This window comes from Suncus etruscus, chromosome 1 (genome assembly GCF_024139225.1).
Source record: "Suncus etruscus isolate mSunEtr1 chromosome 1, mSunEtr1.pri.cur, whole genome shotgun sequence".
NCBI lineage: Eukaryota > Metazoa > Chordata > Mammalia > Eulipotyphla > Soricidae > Suncus > Suncus etruscus.
The window spans coordinates 88,432,333-88,459,649 of record NC_064848.1 but is presented as its reverse complement, the minus strand read 5'-3'; the positions used below and the strand labels follow the sequence as shown (position 1 = coordinate 88,459,649).

At 36.2% G+C, this 27,317-nt stretch overlaps 1 protein-coding gene and 1 non-coding gene across 2 annotated transcripts in view; both read left to right on the top strand.

Annotated features, from left to right (window-relative positions):
- The window catches only part of PON2 (paraoxonase 2), a 30,626-nt gene extending 8,277 nt beyond the window's left edge, over positions 1-22,349 (top strand). Inside the window, exons 2-9 of the mRNA XM_049784818.1 lie at positions 2,927-2,997; positions 9,889-9,944; positions 14,131-14,296; positions 14,821-14,947; positions 16,468-16,668; positions 20,323-20,404; positions 21,080-21,208; positions 21,823-22,349. Coding sequence (XP_049640775.1) covers positions 2,927-2,997; positions 9,889-9,944; positions 14,131-14,296; positions 14,821-14,947; positions 16,468-16,668; positions 20,323-20,404; positions 21,080-21,208; positions 21,823-21,981 — 991 coding nt within the window. The 3' untranslated portion in view covers positions 21,982-22,349. The remainder of the gene's footprint in view (positions 1-2,926; positions 2,998-9,888; positions 9,945-14,130; positions 14,297-14,820; positions 14,948-16,467; positions 16,669-20,322; positions 20,405-21,079; positions 21,209-21,822) is intronic.
- Positions 417-631, top strand: LOC125995043 (small nucleolar RNA U3). Its single transcript, XR_007490706.1, has one exon. It is a non-coding gene; the product is annotated as a small nucleolar RNA U3 (small nucleolar RNA).
- Positions 22,350-27,317: the final 4,968 nt, after the last annotated feature.

Genomic DNA, 27,317 nt, shown 5'->3' with positions numbered 1-27,317 from the left:
TCAATTATTTTCTGTCATGCCCCCCTAGGAAGAAGAAAACATTTTTCGCACCCCTCCCTGCACGACTGTAAATAGTATCTTTATTAAAAAAACTTTAACCTGCAAAACAAAAATATATAAAATAATTTGAGCTGATTTTTTAATCATAGGTGATGTCTGGATTAATGGCTACAATGAGCACGATTTGCAATGCATAGCTTTTCGAAGCGGGGTTTGAAGCAGGACACAGCAAACTCAGCTCCAGAGACATACAGAGACATAAACACGGGGCTTAGCTTGTTATGACAGTGTTTGCCGAGGTCAAACATGCCCCCCTTACGGAGCCTCGTGCCTCCCCTTTGGGGGAAACGCCCCACTATTTGAGGACCACTGATCTAGTTGAAGTTTGTCCTTGATTTTCCTTAAGATTGATTCCCAAGATTATACTTTCAGGGATCATTTCTATAGTATGTGACTAGAGAAGTTTCTCTGCTCATGTAGTGCACCCGAAGCTACGAGGAGGAGCCAGAGCATCCTCTCCTGAGCGTGAAGCCGGCTCTAGGTGTTGCTTCTGCGGCTGCCTCTTGCCATTGATGATCGTTCTCCCTTTTCTTGGGTTAAGGGTAGAGGGAGAGGATGCAATCTGAGTGGTAAAAAAAAAAAAAAAGATTCCCTTTTTATACTATGTTATAATAATACTAATGAGAATAAAAAATACATAAACTTCATATATGAGGGGCTGGAGCGGTGGTGCAAGCAGTAAGGCCTCTGCCTTGCCTGCGCTAGAAGGGACAAAAGGGACTGCAGTTTGATCCCTGGCATCCCATATGGTCCCCCAAGCCAGGAGCAATTTCTGAGCGAATAGCCAGAAGTAACCCCTGAGCATCACTAGGTGAGGCCAAAATACCAAAAAAAAAAAAAAAAAAAAAAAAAAAGCAAACTTTATATGTGAATGAAAAATATTCACTTAAAAAAATAAAAGCAAAATTGAAGATTCTAGTGTTTCTGACCTTCCTAGGGCCATGCAGTCTTGCTGTTTTGATAAAAATACAGATCTTGGAACTGGAGAGATAGCATGGCTGATAGGTCACTTGCCTTGCTAGCAGTCAACCAGGATTTTATTCCCAACACTTCATGTAGGATCACTGCCAGGTGTGATGCCTGAGTGTACAACCAAGAGCTCTATCAAGTGTGGTGCAAAACAGACAAAATACAGAACTCTTTACTCCTTTTTATGTACAAGAGTAAATTAGGGAGTAGGCTTCCTCTCAACAGTGCAGATTCAGGAAAGTTGAGACTAGGAAGGTTATGTCATTTCTAAGTCAGTATCACTTTAGAAAGTAGTAATTATGAAGATACAATCTCCATAGCCTTATTTTGTTTTGTTTTGTTTTGTTTTGGGGCTACTCCCTGTAAGGGGACCCAGGAGTCATTCATGGGCATACCTGGGGGACTGCAATACAGGGGACCAAACTATGCATTCTAATAACCCTTTGAGCTATTACCCTCCTGGGTTTATTTTAAGAATAAAAGTAACTTTCCCAGGTACATCATGTAGAGCCATGGCAGTTAAACTTTTAATTAGTGATTTCCTTATATCATCCATGATTAGTCACAGCCATCTTCATCATTACTAGTTTTACTACAACTATACTCAAAAAGCAGAATATACTTATTTTTCCTTATATATCACTTCTAGGATTCTTAAATGAATTCAATGTGTTTTTTGTTGCTTCATTTTTAAATTGTACTTTTAATATATCAACATTTTATATATTTTTAATTTAATTGCCATTTATATATTGCTATATGACATCAAGAAACTAAACACTATTTGTACTGTTATTCTAAATATCTACTGAGGAACATTATTTTAATTACAAGTTTTACATTTGACATCCATTGCCAAGATACAGCTTTGCCACAACCTGCTACTAATGTGGCTTTATCTAGACCTAGGTTTTTTCCCCCTTTTACTGAGAAGCCTTTGCTTCAGCAAGTGTCTACAAGTCAAAAGCTGTCAAGAATATGAATAGGAGAGAGACAAGCGGCAAATTGTTATTTTGTCTCTTTAATGTGTGCTACTTAAAAAAAATAATGCTTCTTACAAAAAAAATGTAAAGGACTCTGCAAGCACTATTGTTATTATTCATAACTGGAGAGAAAAAAGAAGAAAATGTGAGTCAGAGAAGAGGAGGCCACAAGTCCTTGATGTGCTTGCTAAACTGATCTAGGGTCCTTTACTCCAGGGCAGAGAGACAAAGGAAAATCTTTATTAGAGCTCAGCCATTTCTCATTATTCCTTCACTTGAGGTTTCTTGAAATAACTTCAAATTGTTTTGTTAAGTTAGTTGATGCTCTCCAACTTGTGCACCTTAATAAATAGAATTACAGATTGAAGCCTTTTGCTTTTTTATATATGTTTTTTAAATTGAAGTAACAATGCATGATGTCTTTTCTTGTTATTTCCTAGTAACTATTTGTGGGTTTCTTCAGTGCCCCAGACACAATGGCATACAGTGCCATTATCTCTTGGCCCCTTTTTGGTTACTGTTTCATTTTGCAAAGTCTGAGATTTGGGTGGGGGGGGTGATGTCCTCTGAGCCCTCAGAAGGAAGACAGGGTTTCTGATTTAAATCAACTCATCCCACTGTCCCAGAAATGTGAGAAATATTACCTCATGTCATGGTTTTATTTACATAGGAATTTATTCTAGACATTTTATTTGTTGAGGTACTTGGTTTCTTTTACAGCCCAGATAAAACACTGTGATATGCATTTTTGTTTTAAATTCATTTCTGGCACTGTTTTATGTTGCTACTCTTGTTTTTCTCTCTTTTTATCTGCTTTATATTTATAGTATTATGTATTTCAGTAGACCTGTTTAAACCCTTTCTGCTACAAAGTAAGGAATACATAAAGTATATTCTTCTTATTAAAAAAACAGAAGTCGACTTAAAGCCTCCAGAGAAGTAGAATCCATAGACCTTCCAAACTGCAACCTGATTAAAGGAATCGGTAAGTATAAGAAAATGCTTGTTATACAGAGTTTGGCCATCACCACAAAATAGCTCATTAATAGTATTTTGGCAAGTAATTATTACTTTTCAGCAGTCAAAACACAAGAGTCACTAATAGCCTCTGAAGTCCATCTCTTGCTCTCATGTACCTTGTATTTTTTCCCTCTTATCCCATCTGTAGTTAATTATTTATTCTCTATCATTTCACTTCTTTGTTATATGGTGGCTTTTCTGAATTATTTTATGAAGTCTATGTTCTTTGTTTTGTGTGGTTTCTGAAATATGTGTTGCATTATCCTGGGGATCTGCTAGTGAATTTGTTTGAAGGAAAGGAAGTTATTAAACTAGAAAATAAAAATCTCTCCACGAAGTTTCCATTTTCCTACAGAAATCACCACAGAGATAGTTTATTTTTCTTTCTTGATGATTTTTGTTTATTTGTTTGTTTGTTTTTTTTTTTGGGTCATACCTGACAGCACTCAGGAGTTACTCCTGGCTCTAAGAAATTACTCTTGGTGACTTAGGTGACCATATGGGATACTGGGAAGCATACCTGGATTGGCTGCATGGCTGCCTGCTTCCTATGTTATTGCACCAACCCCTCCTGCTGATATTTTTCAGTGTGGCTGCGAACAGGATAACAAATAGCTATTTTTTTTTACAAACAACATTTTGGTATAATAGAATATTCTGAGAATTCACTTTATTCCTAACAAAGTAGGAACTTTTCACATCAACATATGTAGATTTACGTGCTGTTTTTTCTATTTGCATGTGCACATTTCTTCTCTCCAGTTCTCAGTCACAGGTTTTGTTAACTACATCCAGTATGTACCACTGTCCATAGCTTTATGTGTATTATCTATTTAATAATAAGATTATTATTCATAAATATACATGGTAAAAGTTTTGATGGACATTACTAAATAGTCACACTCAAGCAGGTTCTTTCTCTCCAGACAGTGCTCTTAGTAAGAGCATAGGAGTAACAATAACTTTTTTTTTGGATTACATTCCAAAGGTTACACTTTCATAAATTTTCAGGGTAACTTGTTTTATTTCAAAATTTCTTCTAGTCTTCTTGTGCACCTCTCATTCTTTGCACATCTGTTTGCTATGTGCTCTGTTTCCTTTGTCCCTCTTTCTGTTTCCATGTATCCTTCTTCCCATCTTTTTCCTAAGACAGTTACCTAAATCTCATCAGGAAGAAGCCAAGTCGGCTGTAAATACTAGACTAATCAGATCTATGCAGGACAATGCTGATGGATTAGTACTAAGGATGTCTGGGTTTCCAAGAAATTCAGCAGCTTCCAGTCTTCTGTCGCAATCACAAAGATGCCCCCCCCCCCAGTGATCCCCCCCCCCCCCCCCCCCCCCCCCCGCCTAGGAGCCTAGTTGCTAATCAAAAAACAAATGGCATCTCTAAGTAGTGTTCAAGGTTGGGAAGTTGAGTCATTGATACCTAAAGTTACTTTTGCTGCTCAGTTAATAATTGTCAAATTATAGATAGCCAGTGATCCTGTATACCTCACCTTCTATGAATTCAGATATGAGAGAAGACAATAGGCCATTGCCAAACACATTATTGGAAAAACTGTTAAGTACATTTCTGTCACAACTCCGTGGAATGGGGCTTCTTAAAGAAAAACAAGTGCAACATTTGTATTCTGAACAGGCATCTGTCTGTGTTTGTGACCTTTATGTTGTGATGTGTGTGAGCTGCTGTCTGGAATGCGAAAGAATGAGGAACTATGTCACCTATGGCCCCCTTGCGATGTGTTGAATGCCTCTGAGGCACTTCAAAAGGCAACAGAGCGGAGATGATGAGTGATTAGAAACACATTTGGGAAACATTTTTAGACCTAATTAGAATTGTGCTTCTTTTTCTTTGTCTTTTGATTTTGTTCTTTGACTAGCACACACTTTGAGAATATTTGTTGAATGCTATTAGTGATGCATAATGGCTAATAATAATTCGAAGTTAGATGTTGTTAGCAACAGTTTATTCAGTGGAATTTGATAACATGAATAATCATATCTTGGGCAAACATTCCCATATTGGAAAAAAAATAAACTTTATGATAGACAGTAGAGATAGAAAGTTTCTCTCGTACTTTCCAGTTTGGTCTGTCTGTCTGTCTGTCTTTCTCTCTGGTCTCTCTCTCTCTCATTCATTCTTCCTCTCTCTTTTTCTCTCTGTCTCTCTCACACACACAGAGTAACACTATATTCATCTCACTGAAAAGAAACTCTTGAAACTTTTGAGATTGTTTTATATTTATCTTTTCCTATGTCTATTGACAGAAATTAAGTTTTACTTAGTCAAGATTTAGCATAATAGAAGCTGGAACTTTAGTACAGCAGGTAGTCTGTTTGCCTTGCATATATCCACCTGGGTTCAAACTCTGGCATTGCATAGGATTCCAGTACCACTAAGAGTAATTTTTTGTTTGTTTGTTTGTTTGTTTGTTTTTAGATCACACTCAGTGGGACTCAGGGGATACTCCTGACTCTGAGCTCAGAAATCACTCTTGGCAGGCCTGGGGGATCATATGGTATGCTGGGAATCGAACCGGTGTCCGTCCTGTGTTGGTCACGTTCAAGGCAAACATCTTGCCACTGTGCTATTGCTTCAGCCTCCAGGAGTAATTCTTGAGTGCAGAGCCAAGAATAACTTGTGAGCATTGCTAAGTGTGGACCCCCAAGAACAATTTAGTATAATAATATTTAAATAAAAATTAAAATGACGAGTAATTTTATGGTTCAAAATTTTTTGATGCAGGAGCTGGACCAATAGCACAGTGGGTAGGGCATCTGCCTTGTATGTAGTTGGCCTGAGTTCAATCCCCAGCATACCATATGTTCCCCTGAGCCTGCCAGAAGGATTTCTGTGTGCAGAGCCAGGAATAAGTGCTGCTGGTTGTGGCCCCAAAAACAAACAAACAAACAAAAAAGTTTCAATGCATTTAAAATGTCTTTAAAAATGTTAGCACTCAGTTTCTAGAAATAGAACAAAAATTTAAAAAAAATTTTTTCTCTTGAGTTAACTAATAGCTTTATATACCTGACTGAGAAACTTTACAATAACTACTACTTGGGAGATTTGGAAAACAAAAAAGTTATTGTACAGCATAGTATGTTTTGACTTTTCCTAACAGATATAAGGAGCAAAGATTAAGTTATGTAACTTTTTCATACTGTTTTCATTGTGACATCTTATCTGAGGGTGATTATCATGCAGATCTATCTAATGAACCGAAAAAGTAAAATATAATAGACTACATAACATAGTAAATATTTTGGAGGCCAGAGCAATAGATCAGCAAGTAAGGCGCTTGCCTTACTCGAAGCGACCCAGGTTTGAATCCCCAGCATACTAGATGGTTTCCCAAGGACCTGCCAGGAATAACACCTGAGAATTGCTGGTTGTTGCCAGAAGCCACCGCTGCCTGAAGCTGAGCAGCACAACTCTGACAAGACTAAGTTTTCTCAAGACAGATTTTAATGGAGAACAGGCAGGATAGGGAAGCCAGGGGCCTGACAGCAGTAACTGTTAGTCCAGTTAATAGTTTTTCCAGTGAAGAAAATGTAGCAGTCTTTCTGGAGAAACAGACCCACCCCCACTCCACCCTACCCCACCCCACCCCACCCCACCCCAGCACACTCCAGCTGGGTTTTTTATACCCCACCCCCAACTAACTCTAAAGGGGTTAACTGGGGTTCCTTTTTAACAGAGGTCTCTGCTCTTAAAGGGACAGACCTCATTTATGGGCATGTAACCAAGAAGGTGTGGCCCCCAAAGGAACAGAACAAAAATCTAAAACATTGTGAAGGGTTTGGATATAGCAGGGGCTAATTCACTGTTGGCCCCAAAACAAAAACAATTATAAAATTTTAAAAATAATAAGGGATTGAAATCAGCTGCACTGAGTTAGAAAACTTTCTAGAGGAAGTGGGATTCTTTTTTTTCTCTTTCCCTTGTAATTATTGCAAGGATCTCTCTCTCTCTCTCTCTCTCTCTCTCTCTCTCTCTCTCTCTCTCTCTCTCTCTCTCTCTCTCACACACACACACACACACACACACAGACTTTGTTGTGTCATTTGCTAGGAATCACACAATTTAGTTGTGCTACTACCACTTATGCTTGTTGGGGCCACACTTCTAGTTGTGGGGCTCACATGCATTGTGGTTTAATAACCCTCTGGGGGGTCATCATGATGTTGACACCTCAACAAGTAATTTGCCTAATTATTTTCCAATGAATTTGTGATTTCAGAACTAACAGATAAGTCTTTAATACATCTTAAAACTGTATATACAATGAAGCAGTAATTTAGTTTTATTCTTTTGCATATGGCAACTCAATTTTTCTAAAATGGTTTATTGAAACTTACCTTTCTACATTTCTTCATATTTATTATTATAAATTTGTTGTCCATATTTTTAAGGATTTAACTCTGAACTCATATTTCATTGATCTATGTTTTGTCCAATACCATATTTTTAAAAGCCCTATAGCTTTGCAGTACTGTTTGCAGTCAGGGAAAATGATACATCCATTTTGTGCTTGTTTTAGGGTCTTCTTAGGATCTTTTGGGGTTTCATATAAATTTTAGTAACAATTTGTTTCTTTTTCCTTACATAATGTCATTGGAAATTTGGTTGAAATTACTCTAATCTCTCTGATTCTCTAAGTACTAGAGCCATTTTTACAGTGTTAACGCTTCCAAGTTAGGAGCATGGAATATCTATTTCTTTAAGCAATTTGCTTAATTTTTCAAGATACAAAGATAGTGCATTTGGGGGGTTTGTGTGAATGTGAAGGTCTCCCACATAATGCTCAGTGAACCTAGGAGATACTTTAAATGGTATTCAGTCAGTTGGACTGAAGGGCACCAATGCTAGGGAGCGGGTGGGTTAAGTGCTTCTTGAGCTCTGTGGTGCCAGTGATCACTAAGTGCTGTGGAGGTCAGAGGTCAGAAAGGCTACACCTTTTGGTGCTCACAGGTGTTCACAGGTGTCCCCCTGGTGACAGGGATCAAACTCTGTGCATGCAAAGCATGTGCTCCTGACCCATGTGCTGTTATCCTAATTTCAGAAAGTATGAGGTGTTATTTTTTCCCTTTGTTTTTGGGTCACATCTGGCAATACTATTTCTCTCTCTCTCTCTCTCTCTCTCTCTCTCTCTCTCTCTCTCTCTCTCTCTCCTCTTCTCTCTTTCTCTCTCTTTTCTTCTCTCTCTCCCTCCTCTCTCTCCCTCTCTCCTCTCTCTCTTTCTCTCTTTATTTTAAAAAAAACTTTGGGATGACGAGCATGCCACACCCAATAGAACACAAGGCTTACTCCTGGCTTCATGCTCAGAAGTAATATATGGTGAATCTAGGGCCCCATATTTACTGTGGGGACCAAACCAAGTTCATCTAAAAGTAAGGCAAGTGTCTTTTTTTATTTTTATTTTTATTTTTTTTTGGTTTTTGGGTTACTCCTGGTGATGCACTCAGAAATCACTCCTGGCTTGGGGGACCATATGGTACTCTGGGGATCAAACTCAAGACCTGGGTCAGCCACATGCAAGGCAAATGCCCTACCACTGTGCTAACTCTCTGGCCCAAGGCAAGTGTCTTAACCCTTATTCAGGCACTGTTTTTTTCAGCCCTGAAAATATATTCTTAACCATAAAATATGCTAAAAAGTTCTTTTCACAGAAAAGTTAGCATCTGGACACCCAGAATAAATTTTACTTTGCAGACAATTTTAGGTGCTTTATAGACTCTTTGAAATTCATTTGTGACTCCTTACATCCTAGAATAAGAACGCCACTATCCCTGTACCCACCTGCGTCAGAGAAACTTGTAGATAGGAGGACATCTTTATAAAGTGAAGTTCTTGGTATTTTTAGTTTCTTTTGCCCTGTGCCATTGTTTGAGATCCAGCAATGCTGGAGGTAATGAATAATGAACTAAATGCAAACTCCTAAATAAAAAACAAAAAAAGTTTGGATAGAAGCTGTTTTTGACAACCTAGAAATAATTATCGAGAAATCCTTTGGAGAGGTCTTAAAGGAGAAGATTGGATTTGTGGACTCAAAGAATATGCCAAGATTTAACTTAATCTAAGCCATTTTTATTCCTCTTTTCTTGTCTTTGGATCTATTATCTTCCTGTGGCATTTATAATGTGAGGCCGCTGGGACATTCTTATGTCTAATTATTTGCTGTGCTGTATGGAGTATACTGCAGACAATCAATAAGCAATCAATATAACTATAGTCTAACTCAAAGAGAGTGTTATAAGTTTCATCCTACTTAGATGCATGGTATATTTAATTAATTTTCTTTGCTAGTTTCTTTTTATCTGTAATTTGAAACCTAAATTTAAAGAGTAAACAGAAAACTTTTTTTTTTATGAAAACAAGCTGGGCATTGTTTTTCCAAGAGGGAATATGGAATCCCAGGTGTTTTATCTTTGTTAATGAGTGAAATGTCTGCGGATGCTTCAGATTGAATGAATAGAGAAAGGGACAAACATATTTGCATGGTTAAATGACTATCAGCTCTTCATTCTGAAAGTAATATTCCCCTGATGTCAATTACTTTTATATAGACAGCTGGATATTTATTATGAGTGTACAGATGTCAACTTTTCAGTATTATAGCTAAAAATGTGGTGATTACTTGACTTTGATGTGAGTAAATATAAAGTATTTAACATCTAAAGCCAGGAATTCACTGTTCAGGCTGACGTTTATTCAAAAAAGTAGCTTCTTATAGAAACAAATATTCGAATCATCCCTGAAGATACAGACATTGATAAACAAAGTCCTTGTTATACTTTATCTAACAAATATCAGAATTTGAACATGACATTTATGTATTTCCTGAATTTATAGAAGCTGGTGCTGAAGATATTGACATACTTCCCAATGGTCTTGCTTTCTTTAGTGTGGTGAGTATCTCCTCCCTTTCTCAGTAAAGAAGCTACCGAGGTGTTTGATGAGGTTTAGATAGCAATAATTTGTTTTTAAGATTTAGAAATAAGTTTTTCCACCTCAAATGACACTTTAAAGAGGATTTTGGAAATTGTCCTCACCTAATCTAAGTGGAGAAATAAAATATCTTTACCAATTATATTTACTGTTCATTATGCTCCCCTCCATTGTAAAATATTCCAGGCAATTTATATTTTATACATTTGTCTTTAAAATGGATATTTGGAACATTATTGTAGAAGCTGAGTTTTGTGGATAGTCAATACTGCATTATACTCTTAAATATAGGCTCTACCATTCTTTTGATTAGATATTTGGTTATAAGGTAAAAGTTTGTTATTAGATGTTTTCAGGCAACATACTAACTTACTCAGAGAAATATACTTTGGTTAGTTTTTCCCTTTTACCTGGAATAGCCTATCATTAAGATTTAGTCATTGACAGACTTTATATATCTATATCTATATTCTTCACTTTAGCCTTAATTACTAAAACTGAAAAGGATGACAAATCTTGGCGTACGGTAGTCAGGCTTGTAAATTGTCTGGCCTTTTGAAACTGGTAAGAAATTGTAATTGTAATTTCTGTTATAATTGGAAAACTAAGTTAATATGTGAGCAGGACGTTCTGCTACTATTCCTCTCTGACTTGGGAAGAAAAGCAGGTCCTTGGCCTCATCATCCTTTGCTTGAAGAAAAGTATCAGGCTTTGAAGGCAGTCAGTAATTACTTTGGTTCTCTTCTATTTTTGTTATTTTCAAGGTTTTGAGACTTTGAGGGACATGTTGGGAGATGCTTTAGAAAGAAGTTGCAACACTAATAAAATAGTTGTCAGTTTTACAAGAAATGTGAGAGAACTTGTCTTAGATGAGAATGAGAGTTAGAACACACTTCAGGTACCTGATAGCTTTTATATGAAAGACTGCGAATGTTGGTTGATACTACTGAGAAGAAAAAAAAAAGACTATTTTCAAAATTAAGAACATAGTTTTAAAGATAAGTTTCCTTTAATTTCCTATGCAGAACGAATGTTTCTAAAAGCATTGCATTTGTTTTGAAACACATGCCTGTACATATGTTTTCAGGCAAAAATAACCAGGTCTACCAATCAAAGTTAGTACTAGCACTGCAAAAATCCATGTTGAAGGCAGTGCTTCCCCCACTTCCTCCCACAACACCCCCCACCACCCCTAAACAATGTTCTCAGACATTTCATGCAGTTCTCTACAGGATTCCCTATTCCACTTTTCCCACCTCGAATAAATTTGGCTTAGAAGAATGAGATTTCCAAGTACAGAAATGTATAGCTGCTTCAGCTGAAGTGTTTATGACACAGTGATCTTGTGGCCATGTCAGTACGTTCTCTTCGGTCATTTAAAATTTACTCAACATTGCTAGTTTTGGGGCCATGCCCCACAATACTTGGGTTTTACTCCTGGATAAGCACTCGGGAGGAATCAACACTTGCTGGTTTAGGGGTCCATATGGGATGTCAAGGACCAACCTGGGTCGGCTGCATGCAAGGAAAGTTCCCAACATCCTGTGCTATCACGCTGGGCCCAATATGCTCTTTTAAATGAATAAATTGTATATGGTGGTAGGTGTTTGCTTTTTTGTAGCATTTTGTCTTATCTAACATATCCTATTTCATTGATAAAAGTGTTATGGTTTCCTCAAAACTAACATCACACTTACTAAGTGACAGACGAGATATAAAAAAGATTTAGATGGGGGCCGGAGTGATAGTGCTGCTGTAAGGTGTTTGCCTTGCATGCAGCTGACCCAGCACGGACCTGGGTTCAATCCCCTGCATCCCATATGATCCCCCTAATCAGGAGTGATTTCTGAGTGCATAGCCATGAGTAAACCTTGAGCATCACCGGATGTGGCCCAAAAACCAAAAAAAAAAAAAACCCAAAGATTTAAATGGAATGACACCGGCCCAGTGGGGCCCAACTGTGAAAAACTGTGAGTGTGACCTGTCTATGTCTGTCTACTGTCCTCTTGCGTGAAACTCTTGCGAGTGGGGCAAAAAGAGGCTCCAGCAGAGCACGGCCGCATAGCGAAGCGGAGCGGCCGTGCACTCTTTCTAAGGAAAGAACACCATTGCAACAAGAAGGAAAAATTACACTAAGAACGGTGCTATATCACAGAAGCAAACATTTCTCTCGAGACTGTCTTCTCTGTTGCATGCTCGGGCCTAAGATTTGACCCAGTGTGAGGCTTCATCCACAGAGGACTCCCCTCCCTTAGAGGCAAGTCAGCCCATCCAGAAAGGGAGGAGCCAGAGGAGTGTGCTGCCTGCATCATATAGACAATGAATACCACCACAACACGTAGAAAAACCCACAATACAAGTGTGACAATGGGGAAACAACGCAGGCCAGCATCAGACATAGAGAATGAAGATGACAATTCTGAGGACCAGATAATGACCAACCAACTAATTAACCTCTCAGATAAGGACTTTAGACTAGCAATATGGAAGATGCTCAACGGACTCCAAGAAACCATGGATCGAGTTGAACAGAACACTAATAAGATTTAAATGGAATGATGAATGTTCTTATTACTACTGAAAAGAATGCCAAATATGGTGAAGATAGTACACTTCATATTTGTGTATTTTAATGCAATTAAAAAATTCTTATCAGGAAAATCCAGATATAAATAATAGGCAGTGCTGAAAAAGACTGTGAATTATTGTCACCATCACTGGTGGAGCTCCTTGTGCAATGAAATCAGGTTATTATTTATGGGACCTTGATAAAAATAGAGATTACAAACTGCTGAGAGGCACAGCCATGTAGCAATAGAATAATTATACTCTAAAGTAATAGTAATAGAATAGAATTAACTAGCAAGTAGTTACTGGACTTGCTTGCCTTGAAATTATGCAATTTTAGATATATTTTTTAATTGAAGAGAATTTCTTTAATATCCAGTTTTGTGCATAAAGTAGACATAATTTTGTATGTATAAATTTAAATAAATAGGACATTTAGATATAAAAAATGATTTAATTATTTCAATGGATGCTGACAAATTATTAAAATTCTACACTAATTGCTGATTTAAAATTTGAAAAAACTAAAATAAAAAGGAAAGCTTTCAGAAACCTACAGCAAATATTATTGTTAATAGGGAAACATTAACTGCCTTTCCATTAAGATTTAGAAGAGGAATAAAATGCTTAACAACTCTATAACTGTAAATAATCAATTAGAATTCTAAATAAACTTATTAAATAATAAAAAGAAATGACATAATGACAAACTGGTAACTTTTCTGAAAGAGTTGTAGTTATGTATTTTTTAAACAGTATATACAAGAGTTTTAGCAAAACTATTAGAGATAAAAGTTTCAGTGAAATAGTGGGATTGAAAATGATCAAACTCTGACTTTTCCCAGACAGGGAAAAGCCAGTATAAGACATAATATTATGATGTAGTTTAATTCCCAAAAATATTTAAGCAGAAATAGTGAAGACTAAAACAATGAGGTATAGGGTGTGGGGATATGCCTTACGTGTTGCCATATAAATAAATGTGATTTTTTTTAATTATAAATAAGCCTATGGCAGTTTGAAAAGTAGAACTACATGAAATCCCAATAGGACAGTATGTAATCAGGGATCTAGTATTCGATATATTGGGTGTTTTGAGCGAGTGGGATATTTGATAGATTATGCACTAGGCCCAGGATTTGACTGTCAAGACAAGACAGACCCAGGACTTGGCTGTCATGGTGAAGAATTTGCATCCTCATAAAAGCTTCTATTTTCCAGATAATGCCAATAAGATTTGCTGGTAGATTGGATAAAGAATATGAGATAAGGAATGCCTTAACTGATATTCACAAAGTCAGTGAATTTACCAATTCTTTTGCTTTTTGTTAGTTAAGTGCATGCTGGGGAGTTGAGAGTCAGAAATCAACTTTTCCTATATCCTCTGAAGAGACTAAATACCTAGTCTTCCTCATCATCTCAGAAAAAGCAGGTGTTCATCTTATGTTGTTCCAAATTGATATATCTTTTGATTTTCTCCTTTTGGTTTGGTTTGTGTTTACAATTTATTTATAGTTCCCACTTTAATTCATAAAAATATTCAAACCTGTATTTAACTTTTTTCTTTATCTAATAAAGGGTCTAAAATGTCCAGGGCTCCACAGCTTTGCACCAGATAAGCCTGGAGGAATACTGATGATGGATCTAAAAGAAGAAAATCCAAGAGCACTGGAATTAAGAATCAGCCGTGGATTTAATTTAGCTTCATTTAATCCTCATGGTATCAGCACTTTCATAGACAGCGGTAAGAGCCAAGTAGCAACCAATATTTTGAAAGCTTATAAATGTTTACAAATGACTGTGGAACATAGAATTTTATCATACCAATAATAAAGAAAATAATTAACTAATGAATTCATCATGTATTCTCTTCTTGCAAATAACTTGATTATTTGTTTCTTCAACTAACAGTAAATTATTTTACATTTTAAAATTTCTTAATCATAAAAACTTAATATATTTAGATTTTTTAACCTTTTAATATATCTAGGATCATTAACTTAAAAAGAGCTGTATATTTTTTAAACAATAAACAGATATTCCATGAATTTTGTATATGGAGTGGGAAATACTCTGAAAGGTCAGGGGACCAGTGATCAGAAATAACATCAGACAGTGATGGGAAAGAAGGAAAGAAGAATGATCAACTAGGTCATCTAACAGCTTACACATGCAACCTTTCCTTGCCTGTGGTATTTAAATGTCAGTGTCTGCTGAGAGGTCTGTGCTTATGTTTTGTAAATTAACTTTGTTCTTTCCATTCTTTAGATGAGACAGTTTATCTCTTTGTTGTTAATCACCCAGAATTTAAGAATACAGTGGAAATTTTTCAATTTGATGAAGAACAAAATTCTCTTGTTCATCTGAAAACAATCAAACATGAGCTTCTTTCCAGGTACTTAATTTGTTCTTTTTCCTATATGTCTCTAGTATGTTAATTATTATCATGCTTATTCTGTTATCTTTGCTAAGATCTAAAATACACACATGTAAGTGTGGGTGTACGTGTGTGACATCACTCGTTAAAATAATCAGTGGTCTACATTCTATATGGATTCCCTTAAAAATTGTTGAACTGGGCTACAGAGACATTTTATTTTCTTATTTTAGAAAAAAGAAAAGTTAATTGGAAAAGAGGAGAAAGGAAAAGAACTCCCCAAGTGGGGAGGAATTTAGCAGTTAGGTCTAAGCTCCTTTAGAGAATTTTTAGAAGTAGAAAGATATCTCATCATGTTCTTGCTATTAACCCTCCATTTTCAGATGACTGACCAGCTAAATAATAAGACTTGTCCTGGCAAGAAAGAATTCCCTAATTTTAATGGAGTTTGTATGTCTTGTGTGGTACTAAATACATGATACATTCACTAGTCACTGTTAGTTGTAGTCTAATGGTTGTACTGAATTTGATAGTTTCAGATAGGAAGTAGGATATTAGTCCTTTAAAAGCATATAGTTGGTTGATAATGTGGCTAAAAGAGGATAATGTTTAACCTTCCCAGCTCAGCTTGTTTTTAGCTTATTGCTTCTTTTAAGTTTGAATTTGATGAATATTTTTAATTTCTACTTCCCTTTCTAGGGCTTAAGCATGTAACTTCCAATTATTTTTCAAAACTTTCACATCATAATAAGTGAGCATAAATACTGTCCAGCAGCAGCCTCTCTATTATGGAACTCTTAGAGCAGAAGGAGACATACCTTTTCTGTAGCTCTGTTTCTCATTTATTAGAGGAAAAATCAGCTCTTTCTGAAATTTTTACATAGAGTAATTGGAATTTAAGTTTAATTACACCATTGGCCTTTTACTTTTAAAAATGTAATTGTTTTTAGCATATAAATCTCTCACCTGAAACATTGTACCTATGGCATTTCATCATCCATTTCTCTGCAAATGTTTACTGAGTGCCTTTTCATTCTTGGCAGGTTGGCTTTGTGAGTTAGGTAGAAATTGAACAGTCAACCTTAGTTTGACTAATAACTAAGAATTCAAGGAACTCAAAAAAAAATCCAGCAACTTGAGTAAATGGAAACTAGGTAAATGTTATTGACAGTCTCACCAGCTCACCAGCCATTGAGGCATTTTCTAGCTCTACCATGGACAACAGTGTTCTTACATGTTGTTGTTAAATCTTAAATTACTACTGTCAGAAAACATACCTAGCTGACACTAAGTTTTTTTCTTTTATATAAACCTACTGTAATTGTTAAATGAACTTTCTTTAAATTGCCTAAGACTACACAAAAATGTTCTCTAGCAATGATATTATCTCTGACTATAATAACCATGCCATTTTTAGCTGGGCTTTTCCTGGAAATCACTTAGGAAATAAATTTAAGCACATGTTGTATGAACCTTGATCTTTAATATGAAGACTAATTGCTTTTTTATTTTCTCTCATATTTATTTTTCTCTTTCAGTGTGAATGATATCATAGCTGTTGGACCATTACATTTCTATGCCACCAATGACCACTACTTCTCTGATCCTTTCTTAAAGTATTTGGAAACATACTTGAATTTACATTGGACAAACGTTGTCTACTACAGTCCAAATGAAGTTAAAGTGGTAGCAGAAGGATTTGATTCAGCAAATGGGATCAATATTTCACCTGATAAAAAGTATGATTCCCTATGAATATCGTAATTTCTCCTTAGTTATGAGGCTAGGCCAAGTTTTTCACATTCCTTTTTTTTCTAATATGGAAAGAGCATAGTATTTTTAGTCTATGATGCTTACATAGATAAATTATATTTGCATATGACATGCATATATTTATATGATAATGTATCACTTAATAGTGTTAGGCTGTGATATAGTTATATAAAATTTATAAGCATATTCTAAGTGTATATATTACTTATGTATAAAAACAGTGTTTGGTATGTTTTAGTATAGAATTTAGTTTTATAAGTTAAAATTTTTTTTTAGTTTTTGGGATCCACCTGGCAGTGCTCAGAGTTAATTCCTGATTCTATGAACAGAGATCTCTGCCAGGAGTAGTGGCATATGTGATGCCAGAGATTCAGGGATGAGAACCCAGGTCAACTGTGTGCAAAGCTGTATGCACCTTTACCTACTGTATTACCTCTTTGGTCCCAAAATGTAAATTTATAAATGGTATTAAGTATGTTAAAGAATTGAAAAATCTGTTTAATTTTAAAAATACATAGTCCATTGTCTTCTATCCTTCAAATTATTCCCTTTTAAAAAGACTCTAGAATAATTTAAACAATTCTCTCTTGATGAATATTGTACTTTTTCCTCTATAAAAGGTAATTTTATATTTCCATTTACCACTGAAATTTGTTCAGGTTTTCTGCTTGTTTGTTTTGGGGTAACAACCAGTAATGCTAGGACTATGCCTAATAGCTTGGATGTTATTATTGTCATGCTGGATAGGAAAGGACTATGTAGTTTCAAATCAAATCTGGCCGTCTTACAGGCAAAAAATGTGGTCAGCGAGCCTTTTTTGCTTAGGTATATTTTGTGTTTTTGTAGGGCTTAATCCTGTGGGACTTACTTGCTGAATTCTCTCTGCCCCAATTCAGATATTTCTTGAGAACAAACTCACTAAAGACTATAGCATCATAATTGTCTTCTAGTTTTGGAGAACATAGATCTAGGTAGTTCACGTAGATTCAAATAGGTCACATAGTTCAAATGTCCCTCCTATCTACACATTTCTGCACCTATATCTAAAAAAACAAAAAACAAAAACTCAGCTATAGGATTGCCTGCTCAAAGAATGAGCCCTTTAAATGCTAACTTTAATAAATACTGTAAAATTGCTCTTCAAAATGAAAAATATAGATATTTTAATATGTTCAACCATGTTCTATGCCTTCATATCTTAGAACACTGATTGAACTGTATGAAAACAAAATGCTTGATAAATTTCACTTTCCTTGATAGCAAAATGACTATTTTATTGATGTAATTTCTTCTGAGACTTATTAAAAATATTTTTATGTACGTGTGAGCGGGGGAGCCCACAGCAGGCTGTTCTAAAGGTTTAGTTCTGGTTCTACACTCAGAGATCATTCCTAACAGGCTGAGAGAACCATATGGGATGCTGGCTATGTGTAAGGCAAGCACCTAAGGATTATTTTAAAAAGGTTCCCATGGGGGCAGAGAGATTGCACAGTAGTTGGGCTTTTGTCTCTAACACATCCAATCCAGGATGGATGATGGTTTGAATCTTGGCATCTCATATGGTCCCCTGTCTGAGCACAGAGCCAGGAGTAACCCCTGAGCACTGCTGGGTATGACCCAACACACAAAAAAAATCTGAAAAAAAAAAAAAAGAAAAGAAAAAAGGGGTTCCCTAAGGTAACTTCGTAGCACCATGCTAAATCTTCTAGCTTTGGAGTCATTCAGCCCTGGGTTCAGCTTCCCATCCTCTGCATATTCCTGCACCCGTTGATAACAGAAAAGAAATGTTGACTTCTGTAATACATCAGTTATCAATGATAGTCTGATCTATTAGTCAAATCTGCCTTTCTCCCCAACTCTAATCTTTTTACTCCAGTCACCCAAGTTTAAAAACAATAATTAAAAGGGATTCAGCTTTACCTACTTTTTCACCTTTTATCTCCAACGAAAGATTAAGTCACATTGGTTTCCCTGTTCCTCCTTCCTCACTTTCACCTTGTCCTTTTCACTGGGTGTTGAGGTTCTTTCTGATCTTCTCTTAACTAGAGAATTAGAGTCTCTTAGAACTTACTTACAGTTCACTTTTTTTCCTTTCTTGGGCACCTTCGTTCTGTATTTTCTGTATTTCACTAGATGTTAAGAGCTCCATAAAAAAAGGGAGCTACATTTTTATCTTTGACTTCTCATGCTGAGAAGTGCCATGTTACAAAGCAGATGTTCTGTATACATTGTTCATTGGAACTGACTGTAGGTTATCATGTCACTTCTATATTCTGAAACTTTGTTTGGGCCCATTTATCAAGTCAAGGCTTTAATATTTTGTATTTTGGTTCTAATCTTTCTTTTCTATTATTGCCGTGCTTTAGAACTGTTTCTCAATTGGGGCCCTGTGGGCCCTCAAGATATTCCAACAGGGCCAAAGATGAAAATCACAGTGACAAGCGCATGAAACTATGAGGCAACCAGGAGAAGGGAGAAACAAGTTTGGAAGGTGGCCACTATGGAAAAAAAAATTTTTACCCCCCAAAACTTATGAGAAATATTGCTTTAGAGTATATGCTCATGATTTAGCAAACTTGCCTTGCTTATTCTGACCCCTATGCCTTTCCCCACATTTCATTTTCCTTACAACCTTCCTGTCCTCCATTACTTATTTTGGTCTCCACTTCCTTACCTACTGCAGATATCCCTTCCTTTGTGAGCCTGTTTGTGTTCTCAGGAGTTGGACGCTTCCTTAGTCTTAGACCTAAAATACTTTTAATGCTCTTAATCAAGTTGTGTTAGGTGATTAATACATACAAACCAATTATTCCAGCACATTATGCTGTTAGGAGAAACACTGTATCTCTACCACAATTGATTTGATTCGATAATCTCTCAATGGAACAGTTTATATTGAGCAATTGGAAAATGTTAAAATTACCATACGGTAATTTCCTAGATGAAGCTAAGTTGTTCTAAATAGTTATATATCTTTGTCTCAAAATTTTTAACATATTCTATATTGTTGAATACTAATGAACATTTATAAACTTCTTAATAAAACTTCATGTTCTGTTCCATGTATTTTATGAGATAATACTTATAAATATCAAATCATATCATGTACTAAAGTCATTTTTGTGAAGTCTAACTTTAGTTTACTGTTCTTTTAGTGCCTAAGTTTCTTTAAAATATTGCCTTATATGTTCTTTATAAAAATTTAGAAAATTTTACTTTCTGTATTTGCTTCAACAACACTAAATTGATTTGAAAGCTTATATTTTAAATAAAAATTGACCTTTCCCAGGCATTCCTTGAAGACCCATCATTGATTAAATACTTGGCAGGTTATTAAGATTTATTTGTCCAGGGGCCGGGTAGGTGGCGCTGGAGGTAAGGTGTCTGCCTTGCAAACGCTAGCCAAGGAAGGACCGCGGTTCGATCCCCCGGCGTCCCATATGGTCCCCCCAAGCCAGGGGCGATTTTTGAGCACATAGCCAGGAGTAACCCCTGAGCGTCAAACAGGTGTGGCCCATAAACCAAAAAAAAAAAAAAAAAAAGATTTATTTGTCCACATTGTGGTAATGAAGCCTAATATACTGGCATGGAGTTTTAACCAGGATATCCTTCTTGCAAAGGTACATCTATGTTGCTGATATACTCGCTCATGAAATTCATGTTTTGGAAAAACACCCTAATATGAATTTAACTCAACTGAAGGTAAAATATTTATTTTATTTATAATGCAGATATTAATCTATTGCATTTTACCTTACGTAGAACAGAATAGCTAGTATTGCTATTCTCAGGTCTTTAAATACAAGTCTCCTATTCCCAGCAATATCCAGGACTGACCAAGATAAAGCCTGCATAGTGGGTTTGGATATTTGCATCAGATTGAGCTCATTCCATGAAGTGCTGATGGCATTTGATAAGTTCCAATAAGAATTTTCACAATTGAAATGACTGATAGAATTCTAAAATGAAAATGTATGCATATTGTCAGTTCTTTCAATAATAAATGAAGATAGAAATTGGGTTCCACATCATTATTGTTTTCTTTCTTCTTGAAATACTTTAGATTGATTAAGAATTTGCTATTAGGCTTTGAATGAGTGCCATGAGTTAACTGATCACTGTGCATATTTTAAAGGAAAATGGATATCATTTTTTAGAGAGATTGATTATTACCCCAGTTTTCTTAATTTTAGAGAAGATGAAAAGTGGCTTTAAAGCAGTTTATTATGTTTATTTTAAGGAATATTGGTGTTGAAGGTGTGGAAGCAGAGAGATGTGTGTAATTCTCTCCATGTATAGAGCCAAGAAAGATTTATATTAAATAATCTAATCAAGTTTCTTGTATTATTTAATGTTTACATTGTTTTCATTTGGAAGGTTCTCAAGTTGGATACACTGGTGGATAATTTATCTATTGATCCTTCTTCGGGGGACATCTTGGTAGGCTGTCATCCTAATGGCCAGAAGCTCTTCATTTATGACCCGAACAATCCTCCTTCATCAGAGGTTTTTATATTTTAGTTCTTTCAACCTAATTATTCAAGTTCTTTGAACTTATATATGATAAACTATCATAGTGATGATTTAACTTTTTAGGCTAGTAATACAATAAACCTACGAAATAATTTTGTAATTGCTTTAAGTCAATAATTGGTAGAATTTCATGTTGTTCAAATACTTTTAGAAAGGTAATCTTTTGTTGTATTGAATTATAGTAGACTAGTCACAAATCAATTGTGTATATAAAGACATGTGCCCTCTTGTGTGGTATACTAACAGTTTTTAAAATTCCTGGCTTATTGTCAGCTCACCACATGACATGACTTTAATTCATACTAATAAGGTACAAGTAGGCACACTAATGTAGAGGTATTTCTGTTAATGCTCAATTACTATAATAACAGTAAATCCTGTGTTGGCATGCAATGACTAGATGGTTTAAAAAAGTACTTTCTTTGCAGATTTAAAAATGTACTTTAATTTAAGCATTAAAGAGATTGGTAACATATTCAACAGCATGCCCTCTTAATCATTTTGTCATTGTGGAAGGCAGGAATTATTGGTGATTGAATAGCATGGTATTTTTGGTGCCTCTGTATTAATTTGAATCTCCTGAATAGGTTCTTCGGATCAAGAATATTCTATCTGAGAAGCCTACAGTGACTACAGTTTTTGTCAACAATGGATCTGTTCTCCAAGGAAGTTCTGTGGCCTCAGTATTTGACAGGAAACTGCTCATAGGAACTTTATATCACAGAGCCCTTTACTGTGAACTCTAAAATTATAATTTGGTTAAGCAAGTATGCTAATTCATCTTAGCAATTATTTTTCTATAAATTACTAATTCTGATAAAATTAAAATAACATTAAAAATGCTATATAAAGGAGAGAGAAGAGAGCTTGTTTGGGTAAAGTTAGTACACTCCACAACATAAACCTCACCTCTGTCGGAACTGTCCAACTGCCAGAACCTCAATTCCACTGACACAGGCTGGCTGTATTGCTTTAATTTAAAATGTGAGTGCCCTCAGTTCCATTGATGTCACTTGCTGTGACTACTTAGAACTACTGATCTGTAATGTGTTTTGGTGTTTTGTACTGAGATCTTTATTAATATTACAAGATTGGAGTTATATTAAAGATTAAAATTCAAGTATGTCTGGTTCATATTTTTGAGGCATGTCCTGAGGAGGAAAGGGGAAAATAACCACTTCGCTGTGTAAATTTCCTTGAGAAAGACAGACATGACAATGTTAATTGCTCTCATTGAAACCTGAATGTAAACAGCGCTCTTTATTTGAAAGCTATACATAAACCGAAGACCTAGCTCTCAATTAGTATAGTGTATTCAGTCTGCTCTCTTTTGTAGAGGAAACTTACCTTTCATCCAAAAAGTGGCAGCTGAAAAGTCTTGCCATTTTCTCATTGAGCACAACTCTGAATTGAGAGATAAGTGAGCTACATGACCACCTAGTTAATCCTACCATTGCTAGGATCATGGGTAACTGTACATGGGAAAGAGTTCTTTTCATACACTGTTAACTCTTGTAAAATCATCTTAAGCAGTGTCTGTTTCTTTTCAGTCTAACTTACTGAATTAATGTTCCATAATTTCTTGTTTCCCGTCTTCATCACTATCACAAAAGTATTTTCCAGTTACTATGTGTCAGACAAGGCACCAAAAATATTGCATTCATGATCATTATTCCTAATTAAAACCCACCGGGACAATGTATTGATATTATATCACTGCTAACATTTTCACTGATGTTCAAGGGTCATACAATTAGTTAGGGGTGGCTCTCAATCTATTTCTGATGACCAGAGACTTCTATCATCCATTAGATGAAGCTTCTACCGTGGTTTTAATGAGGATCCTATTATTTACTCCTTTCCCCTAATGTACAGTTTCTGTGCATCTTATTCAGATATCAGTTTAAGTTGCCTTAAGTTGTCTAAACTTAAACTTAAGTTTAAGTTAGATGAATAATTTAGTAGTTTTTAAATATAAGTTGCAGAAGTATTCATAAGTTCTCTACCCAATTATAAATAAAATGTTATTAATATATATACTGTATTTTAGGTTAAAATAATTTTTCTCTCCCATTTGTGAATAGAAAAACGTTAAATCACAGATGAATAAAGCAAGACTCATTATTGTGCACTAGGAATCCCCAGCAGGGAAGTACATGTTTTAGATATTATAACAATTGGCTAAAATTTACACATAAATGTTATACATAAAAGAATACATTAGGCATAATATGAACTTGTTTTCTTTCATACTTTTTATTGATTTTATTTGAATAAAAGTAGAAGTGCATATATTTATCTTAGAGATGAAAAAGAACGAATTTGATTTTTGATCTCTGTAGACCAGTTATGTGGAGTTATTTTACTTAATTATAAGCATATTAAAATATACATTTACTTAAATATAATTTTCTGAGGCTATATATAGAGCTGAACAATTTGATTATTAGGAGATCAAGTAAAAAGCTGATACTCCGAGGCTCCCCGTGCACCAGCCGCTGGCAGATGTGGTTATGTCCTCTTTTAGGACCTGAAGCACGTGACCAGTCAGACCACCGAAGCAGCAGTTGTGACCTACAGATTTATACTACAGGGCCTACTCATTGAACACGTTCAAGCAAACTAACATTCCCTTGCTCTTTTCTCCTCTCTTCTCACTACTTCATTTTTTTCTCTCTTCTTTTCTCCCTCTTCTTCTTCTACCTTTTTCTCCTCATTTCCATGTCAAATAAAAACCACATGGTTACTTCCTCTATAGGAAAGGAAAGCTGATATATAAGGTGCTGCAGACAATACTGCAAAGGGTAAACACCTATATAGATAGATCTCACTAACACAATGGTTAGTACTCGAGATGCGAAACTTATACGTATCCAAAAGTTGATCTATTAGTTTCTTTACCTTACATGTACTATACTTACCTATCTTTATGTACTCAGCTAATGTCTTGCTCTCCCCATCTCTTTTCATTAATATATACCTAAGCTAACTTCTTTTATATGTTTATATGTGGGCAGGAGCACACAGAGATAGGAATCCTTGAGAGCCAAACCTAAACTATAAACAGCCCATATCTATAGCCTATATAGCCCCTCCCATGTATTATCCCCTCTCCCCTTCAGAAATCCAACTATCCCTTCACACCTCTATCCCATCCACGATTTCCCACCATATTAAAACACTTTACCCTCAGTTCTTAATCCATTAGGCATCAAGACCAACCTCCTACCCCAACAAATAAGTACCCAGCAAACAAGTGAAGAGACACCCATTAAAACCCTGGGAATGAGGTACACCTCATTCCCAGAAAGAAAATACAACCAACAGCCCTACTGACTCATGCTCTGTGGCCCTCCTTATCACCTCTCCCTAACGTGGACTGTGGCTTGATACCAGACTTAGTTCCAAAAGGATCCCCACTGCAAGAACTCTACCCAAGAACTCCCTGCCGCAAATCTTTTGTCAATCTCAAGAAGGCCATGGTGTGTGATGAAAAGGCACCCTAGAGCCCACACCCCACAAGGTAATCTCAGAAGACAATGGGGAAGCCTATACTTTCATTATAAGTATAAGACCTATATAACACTCCCTCTTAACCTGTTTTTCCCCAAATGTAAAGTAATCTCCTGCATCACTTTGTTCCTTTTTTGTTTGTTTCTTTGTTTGTTTTGTTTTTTGGGGGGAGTCACACCTGGCAGCACTCGGGTTGCTCCTGGCTCTATGCTTGGATAGAGGTCACCCCTAGCAGGCACGAGGGAACACATGGGATGCCAGGATTTGAACCACAGTCCTTCTGCATGAAAGGCAAACATCTTATCTCCATGCTATCTCTTCGTCCCCACTTGTTCCTTTAATTACTTTTTTTATTTAATTTTTTTTTAAATCTTTTTTCTTTATTTCTATGTGAGTATATATAGTTTTAGATTTTGTCATGTTTCTGTTTTCTTCTCTTTCGAGTCCCAAATCCACCAGCAATATAATGTAGCACCACTTCCTCCTGCAAAGCATATTAAAAAAGGGAAAATCTTACTTATAAAAACAAGCTCTTAATCTAGTAGGAATAAGAACTCATACTTTTTTACAACATGGGCATCTCCCACCTGGAACATATGTCATGTGGAATCAACTTAGATGCCAGGGAATTATACACCAACCGTCCAGCCTTGACTCCTGGACACCAGACATAGAAACGACACAATTTTCCACAACAGCTCCAGGAACCAAATCCCCTCTGGGGCATCCATAATGCTGCTCTGACACCAACATGTGCCAGTTCTAAAATGATATCCTGACAACGAGGAATTGGGAACAACTTGATCTAAGAGCAGGTTGTCTTACCTCACCAGCCAACTATAAGACAAAAAAGACTTGTCACCCTTTGATCTGTGCAAAAGCCAAGATTGCTATCTACAGATGACTGGTTGTTAGAACCATGACTGGACAGTACGTATCCTGAGACCAACAACAACAACAACAACAACAAAGAGCTCTAGCCTAGCTTTTGGTCTATGATCTGTACAACAAACAAGATCTCTAATTCAAGAGGTCTGATTGAGACAATCACAACTGAACAGGTCTTTTGGAAACATAATGAAAGACTCTATCCCAGGCTCCATTCTAGGAGCAGCATAATGACCAAGACCAACTATAAAAGATGGATTAAAACAACACTGGAGAAACGGAACTGCTAGAACCACAAAGAAAGACTTCATCATAAGCTCCATTCCTTGACCTGTACAGACACCAAGATCTCTATACAGAGGCCTGATTTTACCATTCATGACAAAGCAGAAGTCTTCCATACACCACAAAAGCACCGAGGGGAGAGTAAATGAACATGCAAGGAGTCTACAGTTAATCTCATTACAGTATACTTCAAGGGTGGAGAAACCCTGTATCTCCTAGACCAAGGGAATTCCCGCTCTAATGCCCCCAATAGTTACTGTGCCTATGCAGGGGGTGGGGGTGAGGAACACAAAAATTATCCTTTTATCTATTTTTTTTACTTCTTTGTTTTGATGTAGATATTGAAGATGATGTCTCCAATTTTATTTTATTTAATTTATTTTTTAGTATATTTTTATTTATTTAAACATCTTCATTACAAATATGATTGTGATTAGGTTTCAGTCATGTAAAGAACAACCCCCTTCACCAGTGCAACATTCCCACCACCAAAGTCCCAAATCTCCCTCCATCCCACCCCACCCTCACCTGTACTCTAGACAGGCTTTCCATTTTCCTCATTCATTCACATGATTATGGTAGTTCTCAGTGTAGATATTTCTATAACTGCACTCACCACTCTTTGTGGTGAGCTTCATGAAGTGAGCTGGAAGTTCCAGCCCTCCTCTCATTGTCTCTGAGGATTGTTGCAAAGATGACTTTTATTTTTCTTAAAACCCATACATGAGTGAGACTATTCTGCATCTCTCTCTCCCTCTGACTTATTTCACTCAGCATAATAGACTCCATGTATAGGAAAATTTCATGACTTCATCTCTACTGATGGCTGCATAATATTCCATTGTGTATATGTGCCACAGTTTCTTTAGCCATCTGTCTGTTGATGAGCATCTTGGTTGTTTCCAGAACCTGGCTATTGTGAATAGTGCTGCAATAAACATAGATATGAGGAGGGGTTTTTGTACTGTATTCTTGTGTACCTAAGGTATATTCCTAGGAGTGGTATAGCTGGATCGTATGGGAACTCAATTTCTAGTTTTTGGAGGAATCTCCATATTGTTTTCCATAGAGGTTGGACTAGACAGCATTCCCACCAGCAGTGGATAAGAGTTCCTTTCTCTCCACATCCCGGCCAGCACCGATTGTTCTCATTCTTTGTTATGTGTGCCAGTCTTTGTGGTGTGAGATGGTATCTCATCTTTGTTTTGATTTGCATCTCCCTGATGATCAGTGATGAGGAGCATTTTTTTATGTGTCTTTTGGCCATTTGTATTTCTTTTTTTTATGAAAGTGTCTGTTCATTTCTTCTCCCCATTTTTTGATAGGATTAGATGTTTTATTTTCTTGTAAAGTTCTGTCAGTGCCCTGTATATTTTGGATATTAGCCCTTTATTTG